Source organism: Anomaloglossus baeobatrachus, chromosome 9 (genome assembly GCF_048569485.1).
Source record: "Anomaloglossus baeobatrachus isolate aAnoBae1 chromosome 9, aAnoBae1.hap1, whole genome shotgun sequence".
Classification (NCBI taxonomy): domain Eukaryota; kingdom Metazoa; phylum Chordata; class Amphibia; order Anura; family Aromobatidae; genus Anomaloglossus; species Anomaloglossus baeobatrachus.
The window spans coordinates 221,400,470-221,413,103 of record NC_134361.1 but is presented as its reverse complement, the minus strand read 5'-3'; the positions used below and the strand labels follow the sequence as shown (position 1 = coordinate 221,413,103).

The window sequence follows — 12,634 nt, the reverse complement described above, 5'->3', positions numbered from 1 at the left end:
ATAACTGCTAATAACCACTAATAACTGCTAATAACCCCTAATAACTGCTAATCAGGGCTGTGGAGTCGGAGTCGTGGAGTCGGAGTCGGAGCTCATTTTGGTGGAGTCGGAGTCGGAGTCGGAGTCGGTATAAAATGCACCGACTCCGACTCCTAAAATATATAATAAATTGGGGACAGGAGTGCAATGCAGAATGTGCTGAATATTTTACTAAATAATAACATTTAGTATAATGCTTATATTTAAGTGAAAAATTTATTGTAGTATAATGTGAACATCAGACATTTAATTGTTTTTATGATACAATAATCAAGATATTTGGATAGAACATAAAATATTTATTGGATACAACTTTAGAACACAAAAAACTAATAAATTGTAAATATGTAATATATATAATATATATATATATATATATATATATATACAGTGTATATACACACACACAAGATATATATGTAATCTACTGTATATTACATAGTGTATTACATATTTACAATTTATTACAGTTTTTTGTGTTCTAAAGTTGTATCCAATAAATATATTTTATGTTCTATCCAAATATCTTGATTATTGTATCATAACAATTATTAAATGTCTAATGTTCACATACACATATTCATGTACTACAATAAATTTTTCACCTAACTATAAGCAATATATGTAGGAGTCGGAGTCGGAGCCGGAGTCGGAGTCGGTGCAAGAGAATTTGAGGAGTCGGAGTCGGAGTTGGAGTCGAAGGTTTGGCTTACCGACTCCACAGCCCTGCTGCTAATAACCCCTAATAACTGCTAATAACCACTAATACCTGCTAATAACCACTAATACCTGCTAATAACCACTAATAACTGCTAATAACCCCTAATAACTGCTAATAACCCCTAATAACTGCTAATAACCACTAATAACTGCTAATAACCCCTAATAACTGCTAATAACCCCTAATAACTGCTAATAACCACTAATAACTGCTAATAACCCCTAATAACTGCTAATAACCCCTAATAACTGCTAATAACCACTAATAACTGCTAATAACCCCTAATAACTGCTAATAACCCCTAATAACTGCTAATAACCCCTAATAACTGCTAATAACCACTAATAACTGCTAATAACCACTAATACCTGCTAATAACCACTAATAACTGCTAATAACCACTAATAACTGCTAATAACCCCTAATAACTGCTAATAACCCCTAATAACTGCTAATAACCACTAATAACTGCTAATAACCCCTAATAACTGCTAATAACCCCTAATAACTGCTAATAACCACTAATAACTGCTAATAACCCCTAATAACTGCTAATAACCCCTAATAACTGCTAATAACCCCTAATAACTGCTAATAACCCCTAATACCTGCTAATAACCACTAATAACTGCTAATAACCACTAATAACTGCTAATAACCACTAATAACTGCTAATAACCACTAATACCTGCTAATAACCCCTAATAACTGCTAATAACCCCTAATAACTGCTAATAACCCCTAATAACTGCTAATAACCACTAATACCTGCTAATAACCACTAATACCTGCTAATAACCACTAATAACTGCTAATAACCACTAATAACTGCTAATAACCACTAATAACTGCTAATAACCACTAATACCTGCTAATAACCCCTAATAACTGCTAATAACCACTAATAACTGCTAATAACCACTAATACCTGCTAATAACCACTAATACCTCTCCTATCCCATCGGCTGCTCCTTCCTCAGTACTCCTCTCCCTCTTCAGCCTCCTCGTCTACAGAGTCTATTCCCACTTCTTCGTAGTCCTTTTCCAGCGCGGCCAGATCTTCTCGGGCCTCGGAGAACTCTCCTTCCTCCATTCCCTCTCCCACGTACCAGTGCACGAAGGCTCGCTTGGCGTACATCAGATCGAACTTGTGGTCCAGCCGGGCCCAGGCCTCTGCGATGGCCGTAGTGTTGCTCAGCATGCACACAGCGCGCTGCACTTTGGCCAGGTCTCCCCCGGGCACCACTGTTGGGGGCTGGTAGTTGATTCCGACCTGAGGGGAGAGGTAATAAGCGGTAAGCTCTGACAGCCGGCTTCTATGCAGCGTAAGGAGACTCCCAACTCCCATTTGGCTGATTCTTAATTCATTTAGGCTAAGTTCACACTTCCGTTGTTTTGCTTCAGTCACAATCCATCGCCTTGAGGAATTACGGTATCCTGCAAAATATTTTGCAGGAATCCAGTTTTCTTTGTCGCTCCATTGGGAGACCCAGACAATTGGGTGTATAGGCTATGCCTCCAGAGGCCGCACAAAGTATTACACTAAAAGTGTAAAGCCCCTCCCCTTCTGCCTATACACCCCCCGTGCTCCCACGGGCTCCTCAGTTTTTTTGCTTTGTGCGAAGGAGGCAGACATGCACAGCACAGCTCCACAGATTAGTCAGCAGCAGCTGCTGACCATGTCGGATGGAAGAAAAGTGGGCCCATATAGGGCCCCCAGCATGCTCCCTTCTCACCCCACTCTTGTCGGCGGTGTAGTTAAGGTTGAGGTATCCATTGCGGGTACGGAGGCTGGAGCCCACATGCTGTTTTCCTTCCCCATCCCCCTTAGGGCTCTGGGTGAAGTGGGATCCTATCGGTCTCCAGGCACTGGGACCGTGCTCCATCCACAGCTCCTGAGGACCCTGCTGGATAGGAGCCGAGTATCGTTCAGGGACATGGCCCTGCTACTTTGAGGTACTCTGTGTCCCCGTGGGGACTGCGCACAGCAACACTCCAGCATTGCTGGGTGTGCTAGTGCACCGGGGACCGCGGCCCTGACCGCGTTTGTGCCATTACACACTGCAGCATCGCTGAGTGTGTTACTGTATGGGGACTACCGCGGTGACCGCCGCTGCCATTTTTAACACTGCGGCGCGGCTGGGACTGTTAGTGCGCCGGGGACTTCCGCGCAGACCGCGCTTATACGGCGGCCGCGCTTATAACTCAAGTCCCCGGCTTTTGGGCCTAGTCTCTTTTTCTTCCCGCCCCCAGCCCTGCCAGTCAGGGGAAGGGCGGGACGCTGTACAGCACGGCAGCACTGAGGGCTGGAGCATGCTTTGCATACTCCACCCCCCTCACTGTGCACAGTGGGGCACCAGTTCCCGCACTTTCTGGGTCACGCCCACGGCTCCCTCCTCTCCTCAGGACGCCGGCAGCCATTCCTGTCAGCTCCTCGGACACTGCAGAGGGGAGACAAGCTCTGGGGGACCCAGGCAGGGATCAGGGATCCTGGTGGCCACACAACCGCTTTAAGCGGGCGGTAAGCAGCACCTCAGGTGCTGGCCCCACTTGGTGCAGAAGTGTAATTATAGTTTATATGTTTACAGGCTATACTTTACACTGTATGGTGCACAGTTGATTTCTGGCTATATACCCTGTTGTGTTGCTCAAAGGAGACAACAGCATGGCGCCCACAAGAAGCAAGGGTGCCAAAACACAGGCTTACTATGCTGCCTGCGCCGCATGTACAACCTCGCTACCGGCAGGTTCCACTGACCCTCATTGTGTGCACTGCTCGGCCCCTGTGGCACTTACTCAGCCGGAGCCTCTGCTAAGGGGGGCCCAGGGGGAACAACCAGCTAACACTGTCCAGGTGACAGGGACGGAGTTTGCAGTTTTTACTGACAGACTTTCTGAGACTATGGCTAAGATTCTAGAAGCTTTGCAGTCCAGACCGGTATCTCAGACCATGGGCACTGTGGATTCACTGCCCCCTGGTTCCCCTCAGTTGGAACAACAATGTTCCCCCGGGGTGTCTCATAGATCCCAGGGTGAGGTCTCTAACACGGACCGCAGCCCCAGACCGCCTAAGCGAGCTCGCTGGGAAATCCCCTCGACCTCATCACATTGTTCAGGGTCTCAGAGGGATGACTCTCTGTATGATGAAGCGGAGACAGCTGATCAGGATTCTGATCCTGAGGCCGCTCTCAACCTTGATACTCCTGATGGTGACGCCATAGTGAATGATCTTATCGCGTCCATACATCAAATGTTGGATATTTCTCCCTCGGCTCCTCCAGCGGAGGAGTCAGCCTCTCAGCAGGACAAATTCCGTTTCAGGTTTCCCAAGCGTACAACGAGTATGTTTCTGGATCACTCCGATTTCAGAGAGGCAGTCCAGAAACACCGAGTTTGTCCAGATAAGCGTTTTTCCAAGCGCCTTAAGGATACACGTTATCCCTTCCCCCCTGACGTGGTCAAGGGCTGGACTCAGTGTCCCAAGGTGGATCCTCCAATCTCCAGACTGGCGGCTAGATCCTTAGTTGCAGTTGAAGATGGGGCTTCGCTCAAGGATGCCACTGACAGACAGATGGAGCTCTGGTTGAAATCCATCTATGAAGCTATCGGCGCGTCTTTTGCTCCAGCATTCGCAGCCGTATGGGCACTCCAAGCTATCTCAGCGGGTCAAGCGCAAATTGACGCACTCACACGTACGTCTGCGCCGCAAGTGGCGTCCATAACTTCTCAAACGTCGGCATTTGCGTCCTACGCTATTAATGCTGTCCTGGACTCTGCGAGCCGTACGGCGGTTGCAGCCGACAATTCGGTGGCAATACGCAGGGCCTTGTGGCTACGGGAATGGAAGGCAGATTCGGCTTCCAAAAAGTCCTTAACCGGTTTGCCTTTTTCTGGCGACCGTTTGTTTGGTGAGAGGCTGGATGAGATCATCAAACAATCCAAGGAAAAGGAAACATCCTTACCCCAGGCCAAACCAAAATTACCCCAACAGAGGAGGGGACAGTCGAGGTTTCGGTCCTTTCGGGGCGCGGGCAGGTCCCAATTCTCCTCGTACAAAAGGCCTCAGAAGGATCAGAGGAACTCCGATCCATGGCGGTCTAAGTCACGCCCTAAAAAGACCGCTGGAGGTGCCGCTACCAAGGCGGCTTCCTCATGACTTACGTCCTCCTCACACCGCATCCTCGGTCGGTGGCAGGCTCTCCCGCTTTTCCGACATTTGGCTGCCACAGGTAAAAGACCGTTGGGTGAGAGACATCCTGTCTCACGGTTACAGGATAGAGTTCAGCTCTCGTCCTCCGACTCGATTTTTCAGAACATCTCCGCCTCCCGAGCGAGCCGATGCTCTTCTGCAGGCGCTGGGCACTCTGAAGGCAGAAGGAGTGGTGGTCCCCGTTCCTCTTCAGCAACAGGGTCACGGTTTTTACTCCAACCTGTTTGTGGTTCCAAAGAAGGACGGGTCTTTCCGTCCTGTCCTGGACGTAAAACTGCTCAACAAACACGTAAAGACCAGGCGGTTCCGGATGGAATCCCTCCGCTCCGTCATCGCCTCAATGTCCCAAGGAGATTTCCTTGCATCGATCGATATCAAAGATGCTTATCTCCACGTACCGATTGCTCCAGAGCATCAGCGCTTCCTGCGCTTCGCCATAGGAGACGAACACCTTCAGTTCGTGGCACTGCCGTTCGGCCTGGCGACAGCCCCACGGGTTTTCACCAAGGTCATGGCTGCAGTAGTGGCGGTCCTCCACTCTCAGGGTCACTCGCTGATCCCTTACTTAGACGATCTGCTGGTCAAGGCTCCCTCTCAAGAGGCATGCCAGCACAGCCTCACCGCTACTCTGGAGACTCTCCAGAGTTTCGGGTGGATCATCAATTTTCCAAAGTCAAATCTGACACCGGCCCAATCGCTGACATATCTTGGCATGGAGTTTCATACCCTCTCAGCGATAGTGAAGCTTCCGCTGAACAAGCAGCGTTCACTACAGACGGGGGTGCAATCTCTCCTTCAGGGTCAGTCACACCCCTTGAGGCGCCTCATGCACTTCCTGGGGAAGATGGTAGCAGCAATGGAGGCAGTTCCTTTTGCGCAGTTTCATCTGCGTCCTCTTCAATGGGACATCCTACGCAAATGGGACAGGAAGCAGACGTCCCTCGACAGGAGCGTCTCCCTCTCTCAGGCGACCAAAGCTTCCCTTCGGTGGTGGCTTCATCCCACTTCATCATCGAAGGGGAAATCCTTCCTACCCCCATCCTGGGCGGTGGTCACGACGGACGCGAGTCTGTCAGGGTGGGGAGCGGTCTTTCTCCACCACAGGGCTCAGGGGACTTGGACTCAGACAGAGTCTTCCCTTCAGATCAATGTTCTGGAGATAAGGGCAGTGTATCTGGCCCTAAAAGCGTTCCAGCAGTGGCTGGAAGGCAAGCAGATCCGGATTCAGTCGGACAACTCCACAGCGGTGGCTTACATCAACCACCAAGGCGGCACACGCAGTCGGCAAGCCTTCCAGGAAGTCCGGCGGATTTTGATGTGGGTGGAAGCCACGGCCTCCACCATCTCCGCAGTTCACATCCCGGGCGTGGAAAACTGGGAAGCGGATTATCTCAGACGCCAGGGCATGGACGCAGGGGAATGGTCCCTTCACCCGGACGTGTTTCAGGAGATCTGTTGCCGCTGGGGGATGCCGGACGTCGACCTAATGGCGTCCCGGCACAACAACAAGGTCACGGCATTCATGGCACGTTATCACGATCCCAGAGCTCTGGCGGCAGACGCCTTAGTTCAGGATTGGTCGCAGTTTCAACTCCCTTATGTGTTTCCTCCGCTGGCACTGTTGCCCAGAGTGTTACGCAAGATCAGGGCCGACTGCCGCCGCGCCATCCTCGTCGCTCCAGACTGGCCGAGGAGGTCGTGGTGCCCGGATCTGTGGCATCACGGTCGGCCAACCGTGGGCACTACCAGACCGACCAGACTTGCTGTCTCAAGGGCCGTTTTTCCATCTGAATTCTGCGGCCCTCAACCTGACTGTGTGGCCATTGAGTCCTGGATCTTAGCGTCTTCAGGATTATCTCAAGAGGTCATTGCCACTATGAGACAGGCTAGGAAACCAACGTCCGCCAAGATCTACCACAGGACGTGGAAAATATTCCTGTCGTGGTGCTCTGATCAGGGTTTTTCTCCCTGGCCATTTGCCTTGCCCACTTTTCTGTCCTTTCTTCAGTCCGGATTGGAAAAGGGTTTGTCGCTTGGCTCCCTTAAGGGACAAGTCTCTGCGCTCTCTGTGTTTTTTCAGAAGCGCTTGGCCAGACTTCCACAGGTACGCACGTTCCTGCAGGGGGTTTGTCACATCGTCCCTCCTTACAAACGTCCGTTGGAACCCTGGGATCTGAACAGGGTGCTGATGGTTCTTCAGAAACCACCGTTCGAGCCAATGAGGGATATTTCTCTCTCACGCCTTTCGCAGAAAGTGGTCTTCCTAGTAGCAGTCACATCACTTCGGAGAGTGTCTGAGCTAGCAGCATTGTCATGCAAAGCCCCTTTCCTGGTGTTTCACCAGGACAAGGTGGTTCTGCGTCCGGTTCCGGAATTTCTCCCTAAGGTGGTATCCCCCTTTCATCTCAATCAGGATATCTCCTTACCCTCTTTTTGCCCTCATCCAATTCACCAATGTGAAAAGGATTTGCACTTGTTAGATCTGGTGAGAGCACTCAGACTCTACATTTCTCGTACGGCGCCCCTGCGCCGCTCGGATGCACTCTTTGTCCTTGTCGCTGGCCAGCGTAAAGGGTCACAGGCTTCCAAATCAACCCTGGCTCGGTGGATCAAGGAACCAATTCTAGAAGCTTACCGTTCAGCTGGGCTTCCGGTTCCCTCAGGGCTGAAGGCCCATTCTACCAGAGCCGTGGGTGCGTCCTGGGCTTTGAGGCACCAGGCTACGGCTCAGCAGGTGTGTCAGGCGGCTACCTGGTCGAGCCTGCACACTTTCACGAAGCACTATCAGGTGCATACCTATGCTTCGGCAGATGCCAGCCTAGGTAGACGAGTCCTTCAGGCGGCGGTTGCTCACCTGTAGGACGGAGCCGTTTCGGCTCTATTATGAGGTATTATTTACCCACCCAGGGACTGCTTTTGGACGTCCCAATTGTCTGGGTCTCCCAATGGAGCGACAAAGAAGAAGGGAATTTTGTTTACTTACCGTAAATTCCTTTTCTTCTAGCTCCAATTGGGAGACCCAGCACCCGCCCCTGTTTTTTTGTGTACACATGTTGTTCATGTTGAATGGTTTCAGTTCTCCGATATTCCTTCGGATTGAATTTACTTTAAACCAGTTTATAATTTTTTCCTCCTTCTTGCTTTTGCACCAAAACTGAGGAGCCCGTGGGAGCACGGGGGGTGTATAGGCAGAAGGGGAGGGGCTTTACACTTTTAGTGTAATACTTTGTGCGGCCTCCGGAGGCATAGCCTATACACCAATTGTCTGGGTCTCCCAATTGGAGCTAGAAGAAGAAGGGAATTTTGTTACTTACCGTAAATTCCTTTTCTTCTAGCTCCTATTGGGAGACCCAGACGATTGGGTGTATAGCTACTGCCTCCGGAGGCCACACAAAGCACTACACTAAAAAGTGTAAGGCCCCTCCCCTTCTGGCTATACACCCCCAGTGGGATCACTGGCTCACCAGTTTTAGTGCAAAAGCAAGAAGGAGGAAAGCCAAGAACTGGTTTAAACAAATTCACTCCGAAGTAACGTCGGAGAACTGAAAACCGTTCAACATGAACAACATGTGTACCCGAAAAACAACCAAAAATCCCGAAGGACAACAGGGCGGGTGCTGGGTCTCCCAATAGGAGCTAGAAGAAAAGGAATTTACGGTAAGTAACAAAATTCCCTTCTTCTTCGGCGCTCCATTGGGAGACCCAGACGATTGGGACGTCCAAAAGCTGTCCCTGGGTGGGTAAACAATACCTCATGTAAGAGCTGCGAAGACAGCCCTCCCCTACGGGGAGGCAACTGCCGCCTGCAGGACTTTTCTACCTAGGCTGGCGTCCGCCGAAGCATAGGTATGCACCTGATAATGCTTGGTGAAAGTGTGCAGACTCGACCAGGTAGCTGCCTGGCACACCTGTTGAGCCGTAGCCTGGTGTCGTAATGCCCAGGACGCACCCACGGCTCTGGTAGAATGGGCCTTCAGCCCTGATGGAACCGGAAGCCCAGCAGAACGGTAGGCTTCAAGAATTGGTTCCTTGATCCATCGAGCCAGGGTGGCCTTAGAAGCCTGCGACCCTTTGCGCTTACCAGCGACAAGGACAAAGAGTGCATCCGAAAGGCGCAGGGGCGCCGTGCGGGAAATGTAGATTCTGAGTGCTCTCACCAGATCTAACAAATGTAAATCCTTCTCATACCGATGAACTGCATGAGGACAAAACGAAGGCAAAGAGATATCCTGATTAAGATGAAAAGAGGATACCACCTTCGGGAGAAACTCCTGAATGGGGCGCAGCACTACCTTGTCCTGGTGGAAAACCAGGAAGGGAGCCTTGGATGACAGCGCTGCTAGCTCAGACACTCTCCGAAGAAATGTGATCGCTACTAGAAAAGCCACTTTCTGTGAGAGTCTAGAAAGTGAAACCTCCCTCAGAGGCTCGAAGGGCGGCTTCTGGAGGGCAACTAGTACCCTGTTCAGATCCCATGGATCTAACGGCCGCTTGTACGGGGGTACGATATGACAAACCCCCTGCAGGAACGTGCGCACCTTAGGAAGTCGTGCTAGACGCTTCTGAAAAAAGACGGATAGCGCCGAGACTTGCCCTTTAAGGGAACCGAGCGACAAACCTTTTTCTAACCCAGATTGCAGGAAAGAAAGAAGGGTAGGCAAAGCAAATGGCCAGGGAGACACTCCCTGAGCAGAGCACCAGGATAAGAATATCTTCCACGTTCTGTGGTAGATCTTAGCGGACGTGGGGTTCCTAGCCTGTCTCATGGTGGCAACGACCCCTTGGGATAATCCTGAAGACGCTAGGATCCAGGACTCAATGGCCACACAGTCAGGTTCAGGGCCGCAGAATTCCGATGGAAAAACGGCCCTTGGGACAGTAAGTCTGGTCGGTCTGGTAGTGCCCACGGTTGGCCGACCGTGAGATGCCACAGATCCGGATACCACGCCCTCCTTGGCCAGTCTGGGGCGACGAGTATGACGCGGCTGCAGTCGGATCTGATCTTGCGTAGCACTCTGGGCAAGAGTGCCAGAGGTGGAAACACATAAGGGAGCCGGAACTGCGACCAATCTTGCACTAAGGCGTCTGCCGCCAGAGCTCTGTGATCGCGAGACCGTGCCATGAAGGTTGGGACCTTGTTGTTGTGCCGGGACGCCATTAGGTCGACGTCCGGCCTTCCCCAGCGGCGACAGATTTCCTGAAACACGTCCGGGTGAAGGGACCATTCCCCTGCGTCCATGCCCTGGCGACTGAGGAAGTCTGCTTCCCAGTTTTCTACGCCGGGGATGTGAACTGCGGATATGGTGGAGGCCGTGGCTTCCACCCACCTCAGAATCCGCCGGACTTCCTGGAAGGCTTGCCGACTGCGTGTCCCCCCTTGGTGGTTGATGTATGCCACCGCTGTGGAGTTGTCCGACTGAATTCGGATCTGCCTCCCTTCCAGCCACTGTTGGAAGGCTAGTAGGGCAAGATACACTGCCCTGATCTCCAGAACATTGATCTGAAGGGTGGACTCCTGCTGAGTCCATGTACCCTGAGCCCTGTGGTGGAGAAAAACTGCTCCCCACCCTGACAGGCTCGCGTCTGTCGTGACCACCGCCCAGGACGGTGGTAGGAAGGATCTTCCCTGTGATAATGAGTTGGGAAGAAGCCACCACTGCAGAGAGTCTTTGGCCGTCTGGGAAAGGGAGACTTTCCTGTCTAGGGATGTTGACTTCCCGTCCCATTGGCGGAGAATGTCCCATTGAAGTGGGCGCAGATGAAACTGCGCAAACGGAACCGCCTCCATTGCCGCCACCATCTTCCCGAGGAAGTGCATGAGGCGTCTTAAGGAGTGCGACTGACCTTGAAGGAGAGTCTGCACCCCAGTCTGTAGTGACCGCTGCTTGTCCAGCGGAAGCTTCACTATCGCTGAGAGAGTATGAAACTCCATGCCAAGATACGTTAGTGATTGTGTCGGTGACAGATTTGACTTTGAGAAGTTGATGATCCACCCGAACGTCTGGAGAGTCTCCAGCGCAACATTCAGGCTGAGTTGGCATGCCTCTTGAGAGGGTGCCTTGACAAGTAGATCGTCCAAGTAAGGGATCACAGAGTGTCCCTGAGAGTGCAAGACTGCTACCACTGCCGCCATGATCTTGGTGAACACCCGAGGGGCTGTCGCCAGACCAAATGGCAGAGCTACGAACTGAAGATGGTCGTCTCCTATCACGAAGCGCAGAAAGCGTTGGTGCTCTGTAGCAATCGGCACGTGGAGATAAGCATCTTTGATGTCTATTGATGCTAGGAAATCTCCTTGAGACATTGAGGCAATGACGGAGCGGAGGGATTCCATCCGGAACCGCCTGGCGTTCACATGCTTGTTGAGCAGTTTTAGGTCCAGAACAGGACGGAATGAGCCGTCCTTTTTTGGCACCACAAAGAGATTGGAATAAAAACCTTGTCCTTGTTCCCGAAGAGGAACAGGAACCACCACTCCTTCTGCTCTTAGAGAATTCACCGCCTGCAGAAGGGCATCTGCTTGGTCGGGATGTGGGGAAGTTCTGAAGAACCGAGGCGGAAGACGAGAACTGAACTCTATCCTGTACCCGTGAGACAAAATGTCTGTTACCCACCGGTCTTTGACCTGTGGCAGCCAAATGTCGCAAAAACGGGAGAGCCTGCCACCGACCGAGGATGCGGAGGGAGGCGGCCGAAAGTCATGAGGCAGCCGGCTTGGAAGCGGTACCTCCGGTTGCTTTCTTGGGGCGTGAGTGAGCCCGCCAGGAATCTGAGCTCCTTTGCTCTTTCTGAGTCCCTTTGGACGAGGAGAATTGGGGCTTGCCCGAGCCTCGAAAGGACCGAAACTTTGACTGCCACTTCCTCTGTTGAGGTTTGCTTGATCTGGGCTGGGGTAAGGAAGAGTCCTTACCTTTGGACTGTTTAATGATTTCTGCCAATTGCTCACCAAACAGTCTGTCTCCAGATAATGGCAAGCTGGTTAAACATTTTTTAGAAGCAGAATCTGCTTTCCATTCTTTTAACCACAAGGCTCTGCGCAAAACTACAGAGTTGGCGGATGCCATTGAGGTACGGCTCGTAGAGTCCAGTACCGCATTGATAGCGTAAGTCGCAAACGCAGTCATTTGCGTAGTTAAGGACGCCACTTGCGGCACTGCTGGACGTATGATAGAGTCCACCTGTGCCAGACCAGCGGAAATAGCTTGGAGCGCCCACACGGCCGCGAATGCTGGAGCAAAAGACGCGCCAATAGCTTCATAGACAGATTTCAACCAAAGGTCCATCTGTCTGTCATTGGCATCTTTAAGTGAAGCCCCATCCTCCACTGCAACAATGGATCTAGCTGCAAGCCTGGATATTGGAGGGTCCACTTTTGGACACTGGGTCCAGCGTTTGACCACGTCAGGGGGAAAGGGATAACGTGTATCCTTAAGACGTTTGGAAAAACGCTTGTCCGGATAAGCATGGTGTTTCTGGATTGATTCTCTGAAGTCAGAGTGGTCCAGAAAAGTACTTGATTTACGCTTGGGATACAGGAAATGGAACTTCTCCTGCTGTGCAGCTGCCTCCTCTGCTGAAGGGGCTGGGGGAGAAATATCCAACAGCCTATTGATGGCCGCTATAAGGTCATTTACCATGGCGTCACCATCTGGCGTATCCAAATT

At 51.3% G+C, this 12,634-nt stretch overlaps 1 protein-coding gene across 1 annotated transcript in view; it reads right to left on the bottom strand.

Moving 5' to 3' along the window:
- Positions 1-1,646: 1,646 nt before the first annotated feature.
- LOC142251623 (tubulin alpha-3 chain-like) overlaps positions 1,647-12,634 on the bottom strand; it is a 73,990-nt gene continuing 63,002 nt past the window's right edge. Inside the window, exon 5 of the mRNA XM_075324593.1 lies at positions 1,647-2,033. Coding sequence (XP_075180708.1) covers positions 1,737-2,033 — 297 coding nt within the window. The 3' untranslated portion in view covers positions 1,647-1,736. The remainder of the gene's footprint in view (positions 2,034-12,634) is intronic.